This window comes from Pleurodeles waltl, chromosome 3_1 (genome assembly GCF_031143425.1).
Source record: "Pleurodeles waltl isolate 20211129_DDA chromosome 3_1, aPleWal1.hap1.20221129, whole genome shotgun sequence".
Classification (NCBI taxonomy): domain Eukaryota; kingdom Metazoa; phylum Chordata; class Amphibia; order Caudata; family Salamandridae; genus Pleurodeles; species Pleurodeles waltl.
In genome coordinates, this window is record NC_090440.1 from 1,678,129,955 (window position 1) to 1,678,155,349 (window position 25,395).

The 25,395-nt window shown below is 44.5% G+C and overlaps 1 protein-coding gene across 4 annotated transcripts in view; it reads left to right on the plus strand.

The window, feature by feature from the left end:
* The first annotated feature begins 1,186 nt into the window (after positions 1–1,186).
* PLEKHA3 (pleckstrin homology domain containing A3) overlaps positions 1,187–25,395 on the plus strand; it is a 199,556-nt gene continuing 175,347 nt past the window's right edge. For 2 of the 4 annotated variants that reach the window (XR_011201599.1, XM_069225430.1), the window contains exons 1-2: positions 1,218–1,434; positions 21,914–22,030. Coding sequence is in view for 3 of the 4 variants with exons in the window: in XM_069225430.1 (XP_069081531.1) it covers positions 1,395–1,434; positions 21,914–22,030 (157 nt within the window). In the remaining variant the exon portion in view is untranslated. Of the gene's footprint in view, positions 1,435–21,913; positions 22,031–25,395 lie in introns of all 4 variants that reach the window. The other 2 variants (XM_069225431.1, XM_069225432.1) reach the window with 2 other exon arrangements.

Here is a 25,395-nt window from a genome sequence, read left to right on the forward strand (position 1 = left end):
GTGTAACATACACACCAACATTTCAGGAGAGGAAAGAGGGAGATTTAAAAAAATGTAGTTGGGAGAATGTATTTCTCCGACTGAACGAGGCAACTGCAGACAGGATACAGCCAAAATAAAAGCCATTTCTCGCTTCAAAAATTGGAGTCTTCTGCCTAAATTGGGTGTATTGGCATGTATGGGGTGTAAAATAGGATGATTATTTGGGGTGAGTGACTACCCACCTCAAGGAATAATCACAACTCTTGTCAGGGTGAACCCTCAAAGTCACTAAATTAACCTGAGCGCAACCCCCTCATAGCTACGGCACAGACAGGTCAGGCTTAATTTAGGGCAATGTATAAAAAGCATCTATGAAGTACTATAAGAATAATAAAGTCAAAATACAAATGATTACGGAAATGACAAGAATCCAATAAGGAGAAACAAAGATCAGAATTTTGAAGTACAAACGGTGCCAAAACGCTACATGCTATTGCTAACCGTCCCCACAAAACGATGGAGGGCGCCAAGACATGGAACACCGGTAACCGCGTCCCTCGAAGCACTAAATGCTCACTCTTTGTTCCCCCAAATGTTACTACTCAAACAGGGCTAGGACTACTGCTGCAAAACGACCACTCTGAGGTGCCCTTGTCACTGTACCAATTACGTTAAGAACTCGACGCATTATTTCTGACTTCCTGCTCGAGGGCGGTTTATCTCTTGGGAGAAAGACTGTCGACCGTTACCCGACCAAGGTGCGATTCACAGAGATACCGAAACGTCATTGGTCAAATAAACGAGGTTTGACCACGCGTGCGGCGTCTAAAATACAAGAATAGTAACAACGACTGGATTACATCAATTAGGCGGACATATTGAAGTGGTCATTCCCCTCCACCACCCTGCAGCTGTAGAAAGGACAATACACAAAAAGTTTAAATCATTGATAAAACTGACAGTGCGATTGTAATCTCTTCCTATAGGAGACACAGAAAAAGCAAACGTTCTTTATTTTTAGATTTATTAATAATAGCACTATTGTACAGCTATTCTGTAATACATTGGACAGTGTAATTTATCACAATTAGAGCCACATCAAAAAGAACGTTGAGTGTTTTCGGTATGGCGAATTAACTTTGTGTAGCGTTCTATTATGTACTGTTTCAATGTCGTTTTGTGTTTTCAGTTTGTTTCTAGGGACGTTTTAGCTTGTTGTTAAGACTTGACCTGTCTACGCTAGAAAGCTAGGTTTCCGGTAGTCCTCGAAGCCCGGGGTTCAATGGGGAGGAGGCAGTGTTGTCACCCCCTGCTCACCTCTGCGTGACCTCCTGAGATTGTGACAGAGCAGAAGGAGGAAACGCTGCAGGCATAGCCGGAAAGATGTGCGAAGGACGAGTGTGACGTGAAGGATGGAAGGAGTTCTATACAAATGGACCAATTACATGACAGGTACCTGCCTGCTGTTGTGGTTTCAGGCTGTGCCCTTCCCACTCACTTTAGTAAACATATAGCTCACCCTCACGGACTCGGAGTGGCCCTGGAAATCCACCGGTTTTTGAGTGTTGAATAGTTCCTCTGACTTCATAACTAAATAAGTCTAGGTGGTGATTTGTTTATTTGTCACCCACCCCACGTGCACATCTGATACAGTGTAAACAGGAATCAGCTAGAAGAATGACGCTTGCTGATGGTTCTGTAGCGTTTTTCGGGTGTGGACGCACTTTATGGATCTGGAATTAGCGTTCACTGTCGTCAAGATTGTAGCAGTGTTCAGATATGATACATTTGGCGTTGGATATTGGGTAGTAATAGTTTGTATGTAATAATGGACCAAATTGTCAATGTGGTAGCTTGTGAGGAATCCTGGTAATGTATGCAAGTGTTTACCGAATTACTTTTGCTGTTGATTATGTTCTACCAGGGTACACGATTGATCAATATGAGGAGGCCGGTCTCTTGAGATTTTTTTGTTTTGTTAGTTTTATTATACTAAATCGATAAAATAATGTACACATGCCGTGTTGACTGTTTGAGGTAACCTGTTCTGGATGATTCTGATATGTGTGCAGACTGTATTATATGCACGGCTGTGGGTGGAGAGGGCAACCCATTTTTAGGTTGAGTGCACAAGTGCTTTGACCTGTTGTAAGTATTGTGGGCTTTTAACCACGCCCGTGTCACGGCCGTCACTTTCACTCATTTGTGGCCTTGCCTTTCAAAACTCACTTAGTAAATGCTTTAATTTTGTCCCGCCGTTAGGCTGTATTTGTCACGCCCTGCAGAATGTCCCTGTTACTTGGATTATTGTCAATATACTTCAACGTGGGCAAACTATTTCTTTTGTCTCTCCCCTTCGTGCTGCATAGCTGCCATGGCGATCACAATGCTTTGCAGGATGTTACTTTTACACAACATTTTTGCTCATGACTCAACCTGTGGTGGTCCTTAGACAATGGGACCACCACCAAAACGTTCACGACAACATACTCTTTCTGCCTACACCAACTTTGGGTCCCCACACTAAGTTAGCGGGGATTCCAAATAATGTCCCCTCTCACCATTCAATGTCTGTTTAAGCTCTCGCATGGCTGGAACCTTGTTTTATAGCTAAGAACAGCTTGTGTTTTAAGGGCCTTGTTTGTAATATCATTGCTATAGGTCTGTTATCCCTTAATATATGTATTGCACTATGCCCCTCAGGGGCTAAATATATGGTTACACTGCGTTATTTATTGCCATTTGTTTGTGTGGATATGCCCTCTAGGGGCTGACTATGCGGTTATATAATCATGTTTCTTACAAATGGTATTTTCATTGTGGTGTTCTCTAGGGGCTGTTCTAAGAATTACAGTCATATCAACAAATTAAAATATTCCTGGCATGAAAACTTGCTTTGCAGGGCATTACTTTTACAAACATTTATGCTCATAACTCAGCCTGTTCTGGTCCTAAGGCAATGGGACCACCTTCAAAACATTGACCACAATGTGCTCTTTCTGTCTATATCATCTCTGGGTTCCCTCACTATGTTAGTGGGGACGCCAAAATAATAACCCCTACCCCCATTCATTATTTTTTTAAGCTTGGCTGGAACTTTTGTTTTACAGCTGAGAGAAGTTATGTTTTATTGGCCTTGTTTGTAATATCATTGCAATAGTCCTGCTAGCCTTGAAAATGTGTAATACACTATGCCCTCTAGGAGCTAAATAAATGGTTATACTGCATTACTTTCTCCCATTCCTTTTTCACATGGCTATGCTCTGTAAGGGCTGACTCCATAATTACATTACCATGTTTCTTCCAAATGTTATTTTTATTGTGATGTCCTCTAGTGGCTGTTCTGAACATTGCAGTCAACATATTATATTGTTAGCTGCACAAAACTCGCCCCATAATGCTTTGCAGGGCGTTACTTTCACAAAACATTTTTGCTCATAGCCTGTGGTGGTCATAGGACAATGGGACCACCTTCAAAATGCTCTTTCTGTCTGCATCATCTCTGGGTCCCCACAGTAAGCTAGTGGGGACCCCAAAATAATAACCCCTCACACCATTCAGTGTCTTTAAGCTTTCTCATGGCTACAACTTTTGTTTTACACCTGGGAGAAGTTTTGTTTTAAAGGCCTTGTTTGTAATATTCTGCCCCGCGCTACTCACCCTCTCTCCTGCTTCTATTTTTCTTCTCTGTTCTTCCTCCTCGCTCCTCTTCTGTAATCTTCTTCTGTACTCTTCTTTCGCTCCTGCTCCCCGTCTTCTCTCTTCATCTGTGTGCTTCTCAGCCTCTCCTCTGCACCGCGACCCGCGTGTGCCTCTTCTTCTCTGTCCCTCTTCTGGGCTCCTTCCTCTGCCGCTCGCCGCCCCTCTTCTTCTTCATCTGTACTCTTCTGTGCTCCTCTTCTTCACCTTCATCTGTATTTCTCTGTCTTCTGCGCCCCTCTTCTTCTTTATCTTCTTCTGTAGTCTTCTGTCTTCTGCTCTTCGTCTCCTGTTCCTTCTTCTGTCTTCTGTTCTTTGTCTTCTGTCTTCTGTCTTCTGTTCTTCTGCTTCTTCGTCCTCCGTCTTCTGCTCTTCCTGCGCCTGCCCTCCTGCTCCTGTCTCATCTCTCTCCCTCACTCGCCTCCCCCTCTGTATCACCCCTATCTACCCCGTTCGCTATCTACCTCCCTCACTCCTCCTATCTACCAATCTACCTATCTCTCTATCTCACTATCTATCTCCCTCACTCACCTCTTCCTCCTATCTACCTATTTTCTCTCTTTCCCCCCACTCGCCACCCCCTGTTACCACCCCTATCTTCCTATCCTTTCACTCTACCTCTCACCCTCACCCAACTCTACAACCCCCCTCCCCTATCTTCCCAACCTTACTCCTATCTCTCTCCCTAAACTCCTAAACTTCCTAAAACTCACCCCCCCTCCCCAGCTCTCCTCCCTTCTGCTTTCCCGCCGCCACCTCCTGCACGCCCCCGCCCCCCAGCTCCCATTCGCCCCCAGCTGACCCCTCCCCTCCCCTCCTCCCTCTTATGGTAGCCGCTGCGCGACCGCGTGCAGCGGGCGCGCCGGAGGCGTGCCAGAGGCAAGCCCGTCTGCGCCCGGCCCGCGCCACAACCCCTGGTCCCCAGCTCTCCCAAACCCCGCTGCTCCGCTACGACCCCACCACCCTCCACGCCCTCAACCCAGGGCGCTCCAACACCTGCTTCCAAGCTCACCCCAAACGCACCCATGGACCCTTCACCTGCCACTCCTGCAAACGCATCTTCCACCATGCAACTACCACGACCACCAGCCCACGCGCCATCAACCACCTCAAGTGCATCCTGGTCAACGCTCGATCCATCCACAAGCACGCCGTTGAACTCTGGGACCTCCTGGACTCCACAGCACCGGACGTCGCCTTCATCACGGAGACCTGGATGAACGCCTCCTCGGCCCCTGACCTCGCCACTGCCATCCCCGAAGGCTACAAGATTTCCAGGAAAGACCGCACCAACCAAGTAGGAGGAGGAAACGCCATCGTCTTCAAAGACTCCATCAGCGTCACCACCTCCACCGAAGACACCCCCCTCGCCGCTGAACACCTGCATTTCCAGATTCGCACCGACCCCAGGACCACCCTCAGAGGATCCCTCGTCTACCGCCCCCCCGGACCGCGCGCCCCTTTCAGCGACTCCATCGCCGACTTCGTCTCCCCGCACTCTCTCGCCTCGCCGGACTACATCCTCCTAGGCGACCTCAACTTCCATCTGGAACAGAACAACGACCCCAACACCACCGCTCTGCTCGACAACCTCGCCAACTTCGGCCTCAAGCAACTGGTGAACACCGCCACCCACATCGCCGGACACACGCTTGACCCCATCTTCTCTGCCAGCAAACACTTCTCCTTCAGCCACGCCTCCGCTCTACACTGGACCGACCACAGCTGTGTCCACTTCACATTCCGACGCGAGACCCGCCACCTCCGCACTCAACCCATCACTCGTCGACAGTGGAACAAAATCCCGAGGAACAACTCTTCTCCGCACTCACCGTCAACCAACCTACCCTCACCACCGACCCCCAACGACGCAGCCCTCAGCCTCTCGAACTGGATCTCCAACTGCGCAGACAACCTTGCTCCCCTCAGACGCACGCATCAACAGGCCATCACCAAAAAACCTCTCTGGTTCTCTGACACCCTTAAGGAATAGAAGAAAACCTGTCGCGCCCACGAGAAGGCCTGGCGCAAGGACCACACCGCCGACAACATGACCGCCCTCAAAAACGCAACCCGCGAACACCACCCCCTGATCCGCGCAGCCAAAAGGAATTTTTTCACCGACAGACTGGACAAAAACAGCCACAACAGCAGAGAACTTTTCAGCATCGTTAAAGAGTTCTCCAACCCCAACGCCGTCACGCCCTCACAAGACCTGTGCAACTCCCTCGCCACCTTCTTCCATCGCAAGATCACCGACCTCCACAACAGCTTCAGACACCAGACCCAACCAAGCATCACCGAACCCACACCCCCAGCCATCACCCTCAACGCCTGGACCCACATCAACACTGAAGAAACCAAAACCACCATGAACTCTATCCACTCCGGCGCCCCATCGGACCCCTGCCCTCACTTCATCTTCAATAAAGCCGACGACATCATCGCCCCGCACCTCCAGGCCATCATCAACTCTTCATTTTCTTCTGCTACCTTCCCCGAAAGCTGGAAACACGCCGAAGTCAACGCCCTACTAAAGAAACCTACGGCTGACCCAAGCGACCTGAAAAACTTCCGCCCCATCTCGCTCCTCCCCTTCCCTGCCAAGGTAATAGAGAAGACCGTCAACAAACAGCTTACCAACTTCCTGGAAGACAACAACCTTCTCGACCCTTCACAAACCGGATTCCGAACCAACCACAGCACTGAAACCGCCCTCATCTCAGTCACAGACGACATCAGAACCCTGATAGACAATGGTGAAACAGGGACCACCGCTAAACTCCAAAAACGCTTCGGCCCGCCTCATCCTCGACGTACCCCGCAACAGCCACATCTCCTCACACCTGAGACACCTGCATTGGCTCCCAGTCAGCAAAAGGATCACCTTCTGACTTCTCACCCACGCACACAAAGCCCTCCACAACAAGGGACCGGAATACCTCAACCATCGCCTCAGCTTCTACGCCCCCACCCGTCTCCTCCGTTCCTCTGGCCGCGCACTCGCTGCCGTCCCTCGCATCCGCCGCTCCACGGCGGGTGGGAGGTCCTTCTCCTACCTGGCAGCCAAGACCTTGGACACCCTCCCCACCAGCCTCAGGACCACCCAGGAGCACTCCGCATTCCGGAGACTCCTCAAGACCTGGCTTTTCGAGCAGCAGTAACCCCCCCCTCCCCCCTAGCGCCTTGAGACCCGCACGGGTGAGTAGCGCGCTTTATAAATGTTAATGATTTGATTTGATTTGCAGTAAGTAGGCCGGCTAGCCCTAAAAACGCCCTCTAGGTGCTAAGTATATGGTTACTCTGCATCACTTTCTCCTCTCTTTAGGTCGAGCGCACAAGCCCTCAGACGTGTTGTCATCAATCTGGGGTTTTAACCACACCCACCGCATGCCGATCACTATCACTCGTTCATGGGCTTGCCTTTAAAAAATCCTTTGTTATAATTGTCAAATGTTTTACCTTTGTCCCTCCTTGGGGCAGTTTTGTTACTGCCTTGAACACCAACCCTATTACACGGTTAATTGCACTAATGGTGACACGTTTGACTGCGAGTGAATGTCTTTTTCCTTTTGTATCTCTCCTTCGCTCTCATGCTCATGGCAGCCATGGCATTTTGGATTGGCTCGCTTATGTCAACCATTTTACTTTTCATTTCATGTGGCAAGAAAAGTCCAGTTAGGAATTTACAACGCTAATAGCCCTAACTTGAGCAAATACCAGACCCATTACATTGCAAATTCTTGTTTTTTCATGGGGTTATCCCCTTTAGGGGCTAACAATATGGTTATGTGACCATGTAGCTTACAAATTATATTTTTGATATGGTGCTCTCTAAGGGCTGTTTTAAGCATTGCAGTCTAATGCCCAAAGTTTATTTCTGGTAAGGTTTTATATGAAAATTGTATACGTTTTACTAATCTTTCCTTATTACAATTATAACCATAATTCAGGCCAACTTAACATCCTTATTACACTATTACTGTTTGAACACTCTTGATATGTTTGGTTGACCCTTCTAGTCTATTTCTCCTCTGTGGCTGTCTTGTGTCTTTTTTTTTCTTTTCGGGAATTGTGTTAGACAGCCAACAGCTCTGATAGTGGGGTGGTGAAATTGGTATTCTGTTGGAATTAGCATGCAGATTTAAATTAGGATGCTAAATGGCGACATTGGCATTTTTTGCTGCAGATAGAAGAAGAAAGTAAATGGAAGTGCTTTAGTTATATGCAGGGCCACTGGAATTATATGGAAGGAAAAGATGCCATTATTAGGCAGGGTGACCAATTTTTGTGGCAAGAAAAGGCAAATTATGAATTTACAGTGCCAATATAGTTCCAACTCAAGCAAATGTGAGACCTATTGCATTGCAAATGCTTGTCAAGCATTCTAAGTCTCATCCTTTTGTGAGAGTGGATTGTGTGGAAACAGGCGTAAATAGTAAGTGGTGCTCTTAGCACAGCTTACTTCCTGCTTTGGTTTGCGGTATGGAGCCTGAAGATGAGTCTGCTGTTGCTCCTTGGAAAGCTGCTACAAAAAGAAAGCGTGTACAAAACTTGGTGGAAAATTATTTGTTTCAGATTTCGAGATCTGATTTGCAGGGTCTCATTAATAATGCAGTCCAGGCAGCTTTAAATGAATCACAAGCAAAAAAGCAGACAGGTGAAGATGATGAGGGCATGGACAATTCACTTAAGGACAGACTTGTGCAGGGGAAGGTGTTTTCTGACATGTTGGCACACATTCATGAAGTCCTTGGTTTGACCCTAAAGGATGATGGGTTTTGTTTACAGTACAATTCTTCTGTGGTAGGCGATTTGCCTATACATAACATCATTAAGGAGACCCTTGCCAAATAGTGGAACGATATCGATAAGTAAGGTAGTCGCCTTTTTTTGAGCTAAAGATAATCTCTTGGCTCAATTTGAGGATCAAAGATTCAAGAGGTCAACCCCATTTTATCTTCTATGGCATCCACCGTCTCTTTGTCATCCGAGGAGGCGGCTCTTTCAGATCTGGTTGAAAAGAACATTGAGGCAGTGTTAAAGAGGTCTGATACAGATTCGAATTTTTGAATAAGGGCCAGTACATATTCAGCTATGCCTCACAGGTTCTCATTAAGAAATTTGAAAGATTATTCAATTGCCTTCAGTAACGGGGGATCCAACGCCTGTTCTGGCTCATATGGAGGTTTTGGCCCAGTTCCTTTTGGAGGTCAGTTTTGATACCCTGTGGGCTTTTTCCTCCTTCTCAGGTGCTGCTGTGGCAGGGCGCAGGCCCATCTGGACTAAACCATGACATCTAGAATCTATAAAAAATTAATTGATTCATAATTTGCCATTTGAAGGTTCTAAGTTATTTAGGGATGATTTGATCACTATGGTTCATAGATAGGCTGGGGAAAAGAAGATATTAAAACCTTTTCAATTAGTCCAAAAGAAGAAATCCTCTTTTTTTAACGGAATTTTCAAAATATGTTATCTTCTTCATGTCCTTTTCAAGGCTGGATTCATGGTTGTGCCAATAATTCCTGACCCCAGAATCAACAGACCCAAGGAGCATGTCAGAAATGACTATCTCAAAGTTAGGGCCAGACTTCAGTTTTCCTGTATCAGTGGCTCCGACTGATATAGGACCAGTGGGTTCTTTCAATCATCAGGCAAGGTTATTGGATTCCCTTTGTCGGATGTCCTTTAGTGGACCAGTTTCGTGTTACTCCATTCTCAAAAGACCTTCAAAAGCGAGATGCAATATTGACAGGCGTAAAGAAAGGGGTGGAGAAACTGCTCATCAAAAGGGCGGTTAGCAGAGTGCTGCCTGTAGAAGAGGGACTGGGGGTTCAACTCCATTCTTTTTGCAGTCCACAAGCCCAATGGTTCCTTCCCACCAATCTTGGATTAGAAGAACCTCAACAAGTTGGTGAAAGTAGAGCTGTTTCGGATAAACACTTTACAGTCCATCATTCTTCTTTGTCAGAGGGGCTTTTTTTTTTTTTTTGCAACCTTGTGTTTAGAAGATGCTTATTTTCACATCTTGATCCATGCAGAAAACCAGAGGCTTCTAGGGTTTGCTGGGAACAATGTTCATTTCCAGTTCCAAGTGTTACCATTTGGTCTGTCGACTGCTCCTCGAACATTCACCTAGGTATTGTGTTGATTTTTTTTTTTTTTTTTTTTTTTTTTTTTTTTTTTTACAGCTCCTGGGGTGCTCAGTGTTTCCATACCTTAACAATTGTTTATTCTGTGCTTCCTCTTTTCTAAAGCTCTGACGGTGGTGGAGGCAAGGACTGTTCTACTTCAGAAGTTGGGATTCAGTCTGAACTTTGTTAAATCACAACTGACCCCTGTTCAACGTTTGAGACGATATTCGACACTCAGCCAGGGGTGGTTTTTCTGCCGTCTTCTCAAAGAGAGACTCTACAAAGACTCCTGATGGTTTTAATATCTCAGCGGACTGCTCCGGCTAGGAGTTGGCTGGCGTCCACGACTGCAGTGGTTCCTTGGGCTCGTCTACATCTCAGATCTCATCTGTTGTCCCACTTGTATCCCTCCCTGGCAGATTACGACTTCCCTGTTCCCTCTTCTCGTGTTCTGTCTCAGGCCTTGGATTGGTTGCTGCACACTTCCAACTTGGAGAGGGGTGTCAGTTTTCAGCTCCTCCTCCATTGTTATTGAAAGCTGATGCCCCTCTGCGGGGTTGGAGGGCAACTCTGGGGTTGTTGGAAGCAAAAGATCAGTGGTCCCAGAGGGACAGGGCTCATTCCTCAAATTGACTGGAGTTGGCAGTGATTTGAGAGGCAGTTCAGGTGTTTCAGTCCCAGTTCTTGGTTGTGAAATTGCAGATTTGTACCGACAATCAGGTGGTGCTTTGATATTTGAACCCACAGAGAGGTACGCAGAGCACCGCTCTCAATTGTCTAGCCACCCTGATTTGTTCTTGGGGGGAGGGGGAGGGGGGTGGGAGGGGTGAGGAAGGAATGATTGGAGGGGAAAAGTCTCATCTCATACCCATGAGGGCCATTTACATCCAGGGTCAGATCGGTTATCATAGCAACAGTTTGAACCACAGTCTAGTCTCCTCTGTCGGTCACCGTCTGTCAGGGCCCCTCTTCAGCGACATTTGTCGTCTCTTTGGGGTTCCATGGATCAACATTTCTGCCTCTCCCCACAATGTTCTCCTACCGAGGTTTTGCTCGGAGCTGGTTTGTCCACAGGCTTGTGCAGTAGATGCTCTTTGGACCCCTTAGCCCTTGGGTCTTTTGTATGCATTCCCACCAATTCCCTCCTCACAGGGTGCTACAGAAGATTTGGGTGGCGACGGTGTCAGTGATCTTGATAGACCCCTTTTGGACTTGTTGCTTTTGGTTTCCTCTGTTGCTTCAGTTGTCGCAGGGGAAGTTTGTCAGGTTGCTGGTGATTCTGTCCCCACTTCAGCATCCAGTTCTGTCATTGCCCCATCTCTGTCAACTGACATTGATGGCTTGGTTCTTGAGTATTTAGCATTAATAACCATGGAGTGCTCTTCTGTGTTGGCAGCGGATATTCAGAAGTCCCGTAAATAATCTACTCTTAAATCCTATATTTAAAACTGGGGCTCTTTTGTGAAGTGGTGTGCGGTTCGTCTGGTGTATCCTGTAAGGGGAAATCTGGTTCAGATTCCTGAGTTTCTGCAGGATGTTTTTTTAAAGTATTTTGCACCCTCTACTTTGACTGCTCGGTGGGAAGCAAGTCCGGGGAGGATCTGGAAGGCATTGTTTCTTTGCTGGTCCATCTGTATAAGAGTTTGTAGCTTTGTTGCCTATTGTCACCATTGATTGTTACTTAATCGGACTTGCCTAATGTTTTTCAGGGACTCCAAATATCCCCTTTTGAACTTTTTCTTGAGACAGACTTGTTTTGGTTGTCTGCAAAAATGGCTTTTCTTCTGTCAATCAGTTCGGCTCAGAGGTTGGGGGCTTTATTGGTGTCCTGTCCCAATTTGCAAATCGATAACCTGATAAGGTTATACTGAGGACTGAGATTCGATCTGGCCTTTGTTCCTAATGTCTCTTCCTGGTTCCATTTACAACAGAAAGTTGTTTTTCCAATTTTTCCTGAGGGTAGTGTGGATCAGGTTCCCCCCTCTTTGGATGTTCGAAAGGCTCTTCAGGTGTATTTACCACACACTAAGGATTTTTGCCTTTCTCCTGCTCAGTTTGTCTCTTCTGGTGGGGTTAATAAAGTGAAAAAGATTACTACCTCCACACTCAATAGGCGGGTGTGGCAGGCATTTTTTCCAGCCCTATAAATAAACCCTTGGGTCTGGATCCTCCTGTTCAGGTTCAGAGGTGTTCTACCAAATCTGTTCCAGCTTCCTGGGCTAAGGCTGCTGGAGTTTCTGTAAGGAAATCTGTAGGGCAGCAACATGGCAGTCGCCTCACACTTTTATTAAGCACTATCGACTGGTTGTGTTTGTTGCATGCTTTGGTGGATAATTGTGCTTTGGCATTGTGAAGGCAGCTGTGACATAAGTTTCATTTATTAAAGATTATTTTTTTCTGTTGTCTCTATGTCAAGCATATGTTTTAAGCTTTGTTAAGTCCTCATATTGTAATGACTGGGACGAGGAGGTCCAATGAGGCTGTATTGAACGATTACTTACCGGTCAACTTCATTCCTCCCCAACCCAGTCATGTCCCTTCCCCAACACCCCCCTCTGGTCATTGTCTGGTCGTTGCAAGCAGTTATGGAGGTGTGGGGAGGAGAGGGGGAAGGGCCTTTTATTTAGTAAAACATTTTTTTTTAAATACTAGCGTGTCAGGGTGTCTGTTGAAAGGCAGAATGCCTCATATTGTAATGAGAACCTTAATCGAGGTAATGAAGTTTATCGGTAGGAAATGGTTTATTACTGTTGCAGTAATCCTCTGCCACTGAGAACACACCTTCAGGACAGAATGACAGAGAGCAGAAAGGGACATCCAACTTCTTAACCGTGATGGCTAAATTAACCTAAGCGAACGTAGGAAAAATACAGATGTCACAATGTATCATATTGATGTCATAGTTCAGATATTTCTTTGTATGCTGGAGCCTTTCAGTGTGATCTTGTAAGCAGTATTAATTAACTTCATGTGCTCCTTGTGGAAGTTGTGCATGATAATTGTCTTTAAATGTTCTTATTCATTTTTGGAATTAATTAACATATTACATAGCTTATCAATGAGCAACATATTCAGTATCTTTATCACTTATGGCACTTGTCAAATAATACTGCTTCGAGTATATGTACTGCAGAATAAAGGGAATACTTCTTCCATACAGTACTTCAAGAAACCCATCTAAGTCTATGTACCATTTCCCTCTAACCCTCAATCTTGTGCTTATGCTCTTGGTCAACATGGATGAAGTCTAGATACACCATGGGCTTGTATCTTTCTTAATCAGAGAAGGTATCCACAGCGCCACTGATTCCTGTGTGAATATCAGGAGCTTACTTCTTATTGCGGCCTTCAGTCTGAAATATGGTAACATATCTAACATTGTATGTTGCTCCCTGCCCTTAGTTTCCTGTAGCAACGTAAATGTAGCACCCCTGAATATGTCACACATTTGACACAGCCCTAGAGTTGTGCCTGAGCCTCAAGTGTGAGTGGTATGTGTGGGTTTCCTCCCATGGGCGTTTAAAGCTATATATTTACTGTAACCTAGCTCATTGTGGCAGTTTCTATCCGGTACTAGCAAACACTTGTCACAGTTTCTCACTCCTGCAGAGGGTTCGAGTTTGGCATACTGCTGTCTCCAGTTTCTGTGAATGTATTATGTCTGCTTTGGTCACTAGATGCAGTAGATATGGCGGGGAATGGCACCAGTGGTGCACAAAGTGTGCTTGTGCTCACGCATGATTTTTTAAAATCTGTTTATTAAACTTAATGAAGAACATCTGTGTATTTATCCTTTAGAAATAGTACGACATTTACACACACACACACATATATATATTAACTTATACAGTGTATTACATGTATTATTGCACTGTGGAATAATGCATAACTATGAACTGTTCAAATGCGTCCCATTAATATCCTTTGTGTAATTAGCAGAATGTGTGGGACGGAGTACTCTACCTATGTCTGGTATATGGGAGTGCTTTGTTGCATGTGTCTGTGACCTGGGGGCAGTCTGGCTAACGGATACATATATCGATAGATAGCTAGCTAGGCAGACTGGGGCGGGTAGTTCTTTGGAAGCGGCCCAATCCATGATGTGGGCAAACGTTATGCAAATGAGACGCATCATAGATGGTGACCATGCACCCCATGCTCACGGCCACTTTACAGTGTGAAGTGGATGAAGTACACAGGCTGTCTGCGGTGAGGCGTGAGTAGTCATTACGTATTCAGTGTTGTGTGGAAGTTATGGGGCTCATGGTGGATATATGTCACTCTTAGCTTCTATTCCGACTAGAAAGGCATCCCATATTTCCGAGCCTCCTTGGAGTAGCCCTCTGTATTGCAATTGGCGTAGTGTCTGGGCCTCTGCATGGCAGCACTGTAGCAGATCTCGCAGCCAAATAGTGTATTCCGGGGCGTGTGGAGCCATCCAGTGTGTTGCTATCAAGTGTTTAAACACTATAAAGGCTAGGCCAATAAATTTATGGAGATGTTTGTCTCCTTTGGCACATCAGTGCAGACCTAACAGACAAGATTCAGGTGCTAAGTTCAGGGTGTGATCAGTGATGTCAGCTGTGGTGTCGGTGATACATTGCCAGGCCGTGATTAATGGGTGGGCAGCTCCACACCATGTGGTAAAAGTCCGCTGCTGGCTGCACGCATATGGGACATACCGGGTCTGATCTAGGATATATCCGTTTTATGCGGGATGGGTATAAATAGGAGTGGTGTATGTAATTAAACTGAGTGTTTCGAAGTCGAGCTTTGCGGGAGACATTTTTGACCGTCGGTAATGCTGATGACCAGGCATTTTGGGACAGAGGAGAAGGGAGTACTACATCCCAGCGGGCCTTAGCGTGAAGTAGTTCAGGGCAAGCACCGGCCAGTAGCGATTTGTATAGCCTTGATATAGTGCCTTTTGTATTACCAGTTGTGAGAATCGTGGTGAGTAGGTGCGACTCCTGTGGCTCAGTGCTGCCTTGTTTCCATGTGCTATCAAACCGGTGTTTAATTGTGCAAAATGTTAAGAAAGCACCTGTGCGGGTCCCTGCGGATTCCATAAGATCGCCGAAGGGTCTTAGTGTAGGGCCCAGATAGTATTCTCCTATATTCACCAGTCCTAATCAGCGTATATCATGGTGCTCTGCCAGCACCTGGGCCCTTGGTAGCTGCGCTAGCGGTATCATAGGTGAATATGGCATCAGGGAGCTTCTGCCATGGACGTATCTCTGCCAACACGATTTGGCAACGTTGAGCAAAATGGGCCCCTGTTGTGGGCAGCTAGATCTGTCTAGCAGCCAGGTTAGAATCGAAAGCGGTGCTAGCGACTCTATTATAATTGTTCGCTCTGCTGATGGGGCCTCGTGAAGCCAAGCGGCTGGCCACCTTAATTGGTCGGCAGCATAGTACAGTTCGAGATTTGGCATGTCCAATCCCCCGCCCCTCTGTGGGTATTGTGTTATGGATAGCGCGACTCTGCACCTGTCCCTTCCCCATAATAGGTCAGTCATTAGCGAGTGTATAGTCTTGAAGAATGTACGTGGTAAGAATATCGGGAGCACCGTAAAATAATATAAGAACCTCGGAAGGATGAGCATTTTGGCAATGGCTACACGTCCCATAGGGGATAGGGGAAGCTCCCCCCAAAAAGATTAGGAACTACGGATAGACCGAAGAACCCTGTCTATGTTGCCTTCTCGGAGATCGTCTATAGAGTGATACATCTGTATACCTAAATACTTAAAAGTTGAATGGCACCATGGTAATTGGTAGTCCGGCAGGGCCAAGCGAAGCTCGGGAAGTATGGGAGAGAGAGAGGAAAGATGCATGATTTAGACCAGTTGACTCGTAGGCCAGATATGGATGCGAAGGAATCCAGAATCGCCATTACCCCAGCCATAGAGGCAGCATGATCTTGTAGATATATCAGGGCGTCGTCCACATATAAAGAAATAATATGGTGTGTGTTAAGTTCCGGAATGCCCCATAGTTGTGCCTGCAAACGTAGTTTGAAAGCTAGTGGCTCCATGGCTATTGCAAATAACAGGGGGGACAGCGGGCAGCCCTGTCTAGTGCCCCTACTTGCTCACACATGATATAGCTCAAAGCCAGGTTCCCCAAATCCACCAGCTTCTTATGGCAGCATTAACATATCCCATTTTGTCCTGGTTACTTTCCCTGCCTAAGCTAATTTAATCATCAATGTTTTGCAGAACTTAAAGAATTGATATATCACAGATATTGAACCGGTATCACAACTTTGGTAGCATTATTATTTTCATTAGGGCTTTATGTTTCTGCTAATGGCAATGCATGCCTTATCTATTGAGCCACCTGTTGTGTGATCTTTTCATATGTTACCTTATAATTTCCCCTGACTATTCGACCTACATCTCAGTGTATTTGTATAGCCAGGTACTGAAGGGAGGAATCAAACCATTGCAATGAATAATCTAGAGTACATGTTTTCGTGATGTATGCCAGTGGAAATGCAATTGACATGCCCCAGTATGTAGTTGTGCTCAAAAGTACCCCCCACCCCACCCCCTAATTTGATAAAAACTCTCATGACAGAGGTTAGGCTGACACTTAATATTTATTGAATAGTAAAATACCATCCACATAGAGGGACAGCAGACTTCTATATTCCTTGAAACTTAAACCATTTGCCCAGTAGTACTGACAGATTGCACAAACCAGCAGCTTTGTCAAAAGTGCAAATAGGATTGAGAGCAGAGGGTATACTTGCCTCATCCCTTTTTTTTCCAGGGGAGAAAAAGCCCACCATAAATCTTAGGTAGCAGTTCTACCAGTTCTTTGATTAGAGGGAGTAATTTTGATTGATATCATCTTCACGAGTATCTTAGTATCCATGTTGATCAGTAATAGTGTATGATACAATCTGTATTTGTGCATGGGCTTATTAGGTTTCAGTAATGTGATAAGTAAGGCCTGTCATAATGTGAGAGATAGGATGCCTATATTACTAGCTTCCTTATACAGATAAGGGCACAACAGATCAGCAAATTCTTTATAGAAGTCCAAGGTGAGCCTGTTGCTTTACCACTTTTTATGTCTTAGATCACAACTTGTATTTCCTCCACTTAAATAGGAGTTAGCCTGTGCATATTCTCCACCCATTCTAGTGATATTCTGTTAAGGCAAGCAGCTTTTCTGTAAGACTTCATCTGTACCTTACATTTTGTCATCTGTATCTTGCTCAGGTTCATTGATGGCTGTTGCAGCCCAGGGTCTTCTGAATGGATTTGCCAAGGTTCTAATGTGGCATTTTCCCCTCCTCATCTGCCCTTGAATTCACATTTTTGTGACAGTACGTCATCTCAGTGTCTGCTAATTCCATGTAGTCTTGCAGTATTTAATTACATTCTGAGGGCATTTTATGTTGTCATTTATGCTACGTTGTCTCTCTTGGTCTCAGTGTCTCCTTCTGTTTCCTGAGACGTGCGAACACACCTTTGAGGACAACTGCTTACTTAGCTGTGCATGTCAATATGACGACTCTAAAATCCTCCCATAACGCCCTACACTATCTATCTAGTCTTTTTTTTATTGACATAATCTGGTGTAGTAGTTCTGAGCTCTACGGTGCTTTGGAGGCGGAGCACCAACAATTCATGCATGATACTGATCCCAGCAGAAGTATGTGGAGCATATCCTTGGAGTGAACAGTTCATGATGTTGTCACACTTGCTATTCATTTAGTCCACCTGCTAACTTCCTCAGCACCCACCAAATAGTAAGTCTGGATAACATTACATGGCCCTCTGATTAAAAGGTGATGGTGCCCACAGGTCTTTAAGGACATTCTGTTCCAATATATGTTGCAGCACCTTTGCTGCAGCCATTGAGGTACTGGCAGCTGCATCTCGTTTGTCCATTTTTAGCTCTACCATGCCATAAAATTCACCTCTCAGATAATCGTATACAAGCCACTTAGACTTTTTGGAAGCCTTAGGGTGGTGTTCATTCTCCCCCACCCTCCCCCAAACCTTTTGCCTACTTACCTGCAATTGTTTTCTGGAATTGTTTTTTGTTGGCCTTAGAATCCAGTGTACTCTACCATGCTAACCAGTGCTAAAATGCTTGTGGACACACACCTAAATGTGGTTTGTTTGGCATACACCTGATTGGCATATTACATTTACTTGTAAGTCAATTCTTGGCATATTAAATTTACATTTAAGTCCCTTGTAGAATGGTATATCATATACACAGGGCCTGTAAATTAAATGTTGCCTGTGGGCCTGCAGTACTTATTGTGCCGCCCACTTAAGCAGCACTTCAAAACATGTCTCTGCCCTGCCAGTTGCAGCCTGAGTGCAATTTTAAACCACCTTGTCGACTTGGCTTTTAAATCCCCTTGCCACACCGTTTTATTACGTCAAAAACAACTCTAAGGTAGGGCCTAGGTAGCCCCTAGTGCAGGGCACTGTTTAAGTAAAAGTTTGGATATGTAATTTTAAGTTTTACGTGTCCTGGTAGTGAAAAACTCCCAAATTAGTTTTTCCCCACTGTGAGACCTACCCCTCCTGTATGATAACATTGGGGATGCCTTATTACATTTAATAAGCTGTACTTTCCAATTGAGAGAAGATAGCTATGTCATGTTTGGTACCTACGAAATTGTAATAATTGTAATAATAATCTCTCTTTAAAGGTAAAATCAGATTTTTCAATACAATTTTGAAATTGCCACTTTTAGAAAGTTGGAATTTTCCTGCCCTTAGACCTCTGTGCTTACAGTCTGTCTTGGGTCACATGACTGGCTGTAGCTGACAGTCGGACTTTGGGAATTCCTCCCAGACAGTCATACAATAGAGGGATTAGGTGTGCATGAATTGGCCATCTGCTGGCAGGATGGGCGTGGATGGAGCTGAGCACAGCCCTACTTATATCTGAATAGCCTGTGCTCTGCCTTCACACAAGGGACTTAACAACCCAGTATTGTCAATGCAGCTAACTTGGAACCCTGGCAGCAGAATCAGGAAATTCTGTGCACTTCAAAGAACCTTTCCAGAAGTTTCTCTCACCTTCCAGAAGAAGGACACCAGGGTGTAAAAATAGAACATTGAACATTCAGATCTACTCTTCAGTTTTTTACTGGACCTGCAGAAAATTTCTCAGAGGACTGCATGCTGCTGTGACCTGCTGTGCACTCTGCTAGGCTGCTAGTGTACCTCGAAGGACTGCTTTGCTGCCTTGAGCCTGTTGTGAAGCTTCAGAAGCCCGTTCTGCTTTTGAGACCTTTATCTGCACCCAGGACTACCAGAAGTGAGTTCAGGGCTAGTTTGCTGGCCTCTTGTTCATTACCACAAGGACATAAAATGCTCCCGCAATCTTGAACCCACACCTGGACCCAGCCTGAGTGAGTCCTGAACCCACAAGAGGTGTTTCACCAGTCCTGGACCATTGGTTGTGGTGCTAAAGGTGCCAGATGATCAATTCTCAAAACTGAGAACTTAGACACATTTTGCCAAAAACTGCTCTGAGAACCAGGAGGAGAGCGGGACCAATCTGCTGGCCTATCCGCCCAGGGTGCATCGCCGGTCAGATTAACTTTACGGATGCTCCCGCTATGCTCTTCTCCGCAGCAGCAGATCCATTTCAGTGGTTCTTCATCAACAGGGTATCTAATCTTGTGGACTTGTTTTCGGATACAGTCCTCTGCCTCCTCCCGCTGGAGATTTGCGACTTCCATTTCAGAGACTAAGTCCAAACGTAGAACTTTATGCCAGCTTTGACCCAAGGCCATCCAGTGATGACACTCCCTAATGCTGACCAGGCCCAATCCCCTTGTATCCGAACTGCACTCTATCTTGGTCAGCCTTCATTTTCGACCTTGACCTGGTCTCACTCAACTAGATGTCCGCAGTTGGCTCTTTGATCTTTTGAGCGCTGGCTTTCTCTAAAAACTTTTTTTTAAAAAATCATAACTCTGGCTCTATTGATTGTCAAATAATTTGTTAAAATCTTCTTTATTTTTCTGAATTGGTTTGGGATTTTTCATGTTTCTTGTTTTCACTTTATTACTGTTTGTGTGCTGCATAAACACTTTACATAATGCCTCTAGGTTAAGCCCTACTGCTTTTGTGCCAAGGGTTGAGCCAGGTTAATTTAGTGACTTTGTGTGGTTCACCCTGCACCCTATTCCAAATCAAATGATTGTGGCTGTTGTTTGACAAAGACTTGCACCCAAGTCAAAGAAACAACCCTGTTTCTCACATGTAGGGTATCCAGGATTGGCACAACTGTTATGCACAATAGTGTGTGGGCTACATATTTTGCTTGGTGATCATTTTGGCAACACCATAGTGTGCCAGTGGACAAGGGAATTCATTTTCCTTGCAGCATAAATCAGTGGGACTGTGGCTTGCTGAGTTATCCTGTGGGTTAATATTGCCGATTCATTAATGACATTCTGAACCTTTTATTTTTTTTTATACAGGAGTGACTGTGTGCACATATTACAGAATGGCAGTTTTACTATGTTTAAAATTCAAACATATACATTGTAATTGGTACTCAGTATTTCATTGTTTATTACTTTTGTAAAGTTTGTGGTATCAATCCATATTAAGTTTATTCTCACATTGATCGAATTGTGTTCATTGTTTTGTAAAATCATATATATATGCACAGCATCCTAATTTATATACCAAATGCATTTTGCTCCACTTGCCCTTCATCGTGGGCAAATCTCTGTAAACAAAAACAATAATCAACCCTAACAGAAAATAATCTTGAATCTTTTACTCCCCATTGTTTTAATATGCAGGGTTGTTTAATTATCTTCACCACACCAGGATGTTGTGTGACATCGCTATCCTTAAAGCTTTTAATTCAGAATACAGCATGGGGGACTTCACCAACACCTTTACAGTCACTGGCTTAATAATGCATTAGCTTTCATTACCAACCACAGTGTGCGTGGTCTCATGTGCCACAAGTACTTAAACTCGATACAATGCAAAATCTAGTTTCAGAACACCACCAGACCCGTATGCGCACAAGAGCCTCGGAGGGGTCCTTCCATAATTTTAAATGTATTTACTGGCCAAATAGACAGTATTCTCATTTTACTCTACTTAATCGGTTGTCTATTCCCGAGAGCTTTCTATTTGTACATAAACAAACATGATGGTCCACACCCGAATGCTTTGTCTCTGTTCAATAAATAATAACAGATCTGGTGTCATTCACAGCCTGTTACATATAGCCCTCTCTTAACTTTTAACTATGATATTCTTACCTTTGTCAACCAACTGACTAATTTGATGAAATCACCCTTTCTCCAACCCCCCACTGAGTGCGCACTACACACCTCTGTTTCCAAGGCTCTACTTGCTATAACATCTTTAAACAAACTTGTATCTATCGCCAGTGCTTTGTAGCTTCAGGCCGATGCAATCAAACTCCGTTTCTAAGATCTTCCTGTTCATTTTCGTGCCTTATTTCACTCAAGTTTATCGCTCATAGATATTAGCCGCGTACTGCTAAGAAGTTTTAATGTGCATTTCTGATTTAGTCATCCGAATGTGCATAATGCCTTCCACCACGTTCGTAGCACATACATCTATCTATATAGATCATTTAATATTGCCTATAAAAATAGTACATTTTGTTTGTCCATTTCGCAATGAGGAAAAAATCAGTGTTCTACATGAATACATTACTGTCTGATGGTCTTTCACATACATATTAACAATAAACACATACCGTATTATATATCCACTTGGCAACCATCCTCCACCATGCTTCCGCTTAGTTTTTTTTACTTTTTACAGCTGGTATCAAATCGATTCCAGGCCAGTGTTGTTTTTGCTTGTTTGTTTGGTTCGGGTTTATTCAAGTTGACTTTTTACCTAGTCTTTCACAGACTGGTTCCTCAGCTTGGTATTTTTCATGAAAAATACATAGCATGTATTACTACATTAGTAGAAGAGGAGAGTTCCTATAAGTTATCTCTTAATAGCTTGGAGAAATGCTGTTGTTTTAAAAAAAAAAAAAAAAAAAAAAAATGCTATTTTGAGGGAAAGTTTTCAACATGTCCATTTGTTTTAATTCAGGTTGGCAACCGCGCTGGTTTGTTTTGGAAAATGGAATTTTATCTTACTATGACTCGCAAGACGATGTTTGCAAGGGGAGCAAGGGCAGCATTAAGATGGCTGTGTGTGAAATTAAAGGTATGTGTTAATTTATGTGTGCTTGATATAGTTCACATTTGTAGATTATATAAACAAACATTTTTTTGAAACCAATTCAGTAAAGTATGCTACATCAGTAACATAAAGGTTTATTTCTAATGTGACACATTATGATGAAAATATTCAAGGTTCTTTTACTTCAATATGTATGCATATATACAAGGTTCTTCTATTGCTCTGGTTTAGGTCACTCTTTTTCAGTACAGTTCTTTTGGTGTGTGTTAGACCTGGCATCCTTGGAGTTGTTTCCTCCAAACTTTTTTGTCTTCAGACCTCTTGTTTTTGCCGGCTTTGTTTTTGCTGGCCTTAGGACTCTGCATACTTTACCACTGCTAGCCTCTGCCAAAGTGCTTGTGCTCTTTCCATAACACATGGTCACATTGGCTTATACCCAATTGACATATTTAATTAACTTATAAGTCCCTAGTAAAGTCGCACTACATGTGCCCAGGACTTGTAAATTAAATGCTACTAGTGGGCCTGCAGCACTGGTTGTAAAAATCCACTTTAGTAAATTAAACATGTCTCAGGCCTTCCTTTGCAGAGCATATGTGTGCAGTTTAAGCTGCCATTTCAACCTGATAAAATGTCACCTTTTGCCAGGCCCAGACCTTCCTTTGTAATACATAAGTGCCCCAGTAGGGTAGACCTTGGATAGCCCAGAGGGCACAGTGCAATGTATTTAAAAAGTAGTACATGTGCTTTTACGTTTTGCAGTATCCTGGTTGTGGAAAAAACTCTTAAATTCATGTTTCACAATTGCAAGGCCTATCTCTCCCAAAGGATAACATTGAAATTGCCTTATTACATTTTATACATGTAATTTCCAAATTGAAGAGATACCCAATTCATGGTTGGTGTCTCTGAAATCACAATTTAAAATCCTAACCTGTGGTTGTCTGATTTTAAATTGCACTTCTGAAAATGGAGCTTTTAGAAAGTTATCATTTTTGTGTCTTAGCCATTTGGTGCCTGCAGCCTGCCTGTGGGTCACATGATTGGGTGTTAGTTGACATTTGGGCTTTGTGTATGCCTCCCAGACAGCCACACACAGTCGGGAGCGTAGGTATAACTGGATGGGTCCTCACTGGGTCATCGCTGTCAGGATGGGCAGCAGGGGCTGGGCCCAGCCCCATTTAAACTTGAATAGGCTGTGCCCTGTCTCCACACAAAGGTGTGCATACCCCTTGTTGTTAGTCTGGAGCCAGGGCATCTGGGCACTTCAAAGGCGTGCCTCTAGAAGCTTCTCCCTACTTCAAAGGCACAACTGTGTATAAATACTGGAATTCATACACCACCACTTCAGTACACTTCTGGACCTGTGGATACTCAGCCAGGAAGAACTGCCACTCTGAAGGAACTGCTGCCCTTATGTGCTGATATGCTGCCTATTTGCGTGGTGAACAAGAATTGGACCTGCAACTTCATCTTGAACCCAGGACCCAGAGTGACTCCAAGGGCTTGTCTGCTGGCTTCCTGATCTGAGCCTCTGGGACATAACTGTCCTCCCTACTAGCTCCTGGATCCAGCTACAGTGAATTATTGACCCCAAAGTGATGAGCTGCCCCAGGTCCTGGACCCTTGGTGTGGCTTAGTAAGCTTACATCAAGCTTTTGGGCTCGGCACTGCCGCAAAGAGCCCGTTTGCACCAAGAATGTGCCACTGTCACGAAAATCAGTGTGAGCCGCCACCAGCCCATTTCTTCCCACTGCAGCATCGACTGCCCATGGGGATTTCAAACACGAATCTCCAGCCCACCCATCTGTGACGTCCGGCCTGCTGTTCATGCCATTCCAACAGCCTGCTGCGATGCTCTCCTTGTGGCCCTCTCCAATGTAAGCTGGACTCATGGCACAGAACTTGGGAATGTTAAACTTCAGCTGTATTACTTTCTGACTTTATCCAATCTACGCCCCATCGTGATCGGTCTGAACTTTTGAATTTGACCCGACCCAAAGAGACCAGGTGCCCCGGTTCGCTCTGTGTACTTTTAGGGACAATTTTTCAATTTTATTCTTTAAAAAATCATGACTCCGTTTCTACTGATTGGATTTTTGTCACTTGGCCTTGTTTTTACTTATTACATTTTGTTCTACTTTTCTAATTTGGTGTGGGATCTTGTTGTGTGGTGTTTTCACTGCTTTACTGTTTGAAGTGTTATACAGGTACTTTACACATTGCCTCTGAGTTAAACCTGACTGCTTTGTGCCAGCTTACCTGGGAACAGAGCACAAGTTAGTTTGTGCCTCTTACCCTGACAAGGATTGTCATTGTTGTTTGCCCGGCGCTTACGCCCCAGACAAGCAGTAACCCAATTTCTTACAGATTCAGTAAGTTAATTAGTGGCAGAAGTGTAGGTATACGTATGTAGTACATGCCAACTTTTTCAAACTGGAAAGTATGAGAATTTTACAATAAAATTGGGGAAATGTGTTTTCCCCATTGGCTAATTTTGTAGCAGAGTCAATTTTAGGTGGGAGGCAGATGAAATAAAGGCATTGTTTGCTTAGAAATCTGAATTCTCCCACCTCCCTCATGTCAGTTGGTATGTATGGTAGTAGTCTAACATGAGAAGATTGGCCTTATCCTACATGTATATAAGACATTGGGAATAACTGTATCTGCCCTGCTTGAACTATTTTCTGTAAGCAGTGGCTGAGAAATGTCTGACATCTCTCCCCCCCCCCCCAAAAGGAATCAAAGAACAAATCGTCATTATTGTGAATAAAAATAAACATGAGAACAGTTTCTGTCTGGTGGAAAATATTGTAAATTGTTTTTAATTTTTCTTTGTTATTTATTTCAAAAGATGGCAGTCTTATTTTCAATTCTATGTATTTAGTGAATCAAACATTAAAAAATTTATTAGCAAAACAATGGTACGTAGGCAGAGGTCTGCCAGATGGCTCGCAGAGACAACGTGGCAGCACTATGAAAATTTGCCGTTCCGCCTAGAGAAGGTGCCTTGGTTGCACTCCTAATAGGGGTCAAACTGAATTCCATCTGGAAACTGCAGTTTCACACCATAGCCCTCCACTGCTGGAAAAGAGCAGTCTGGAGTATTAGATGATTCCCCACTCTCCCTGGTGGGTCTTCCCACTTTGAGAGGGGGTGGTCCTTTGCAGCCTGACTTTAAGAGATTAGACAGCTATGCAGATCGAGACCTGAGGAGCCTTCATAATAACATAGCTGAAAATTGCTTACCTGGTAAACGGTTTCTACTTTATGGGACAATAGTAGAGGCATTATGCCAACTCCTAGGTGATCCTGGCCTTTAATCACAAATGAATAAGTTACTGCAAGCTTTACCCACCTTTGGCAATGGACTTCGGCTGATCTCATGG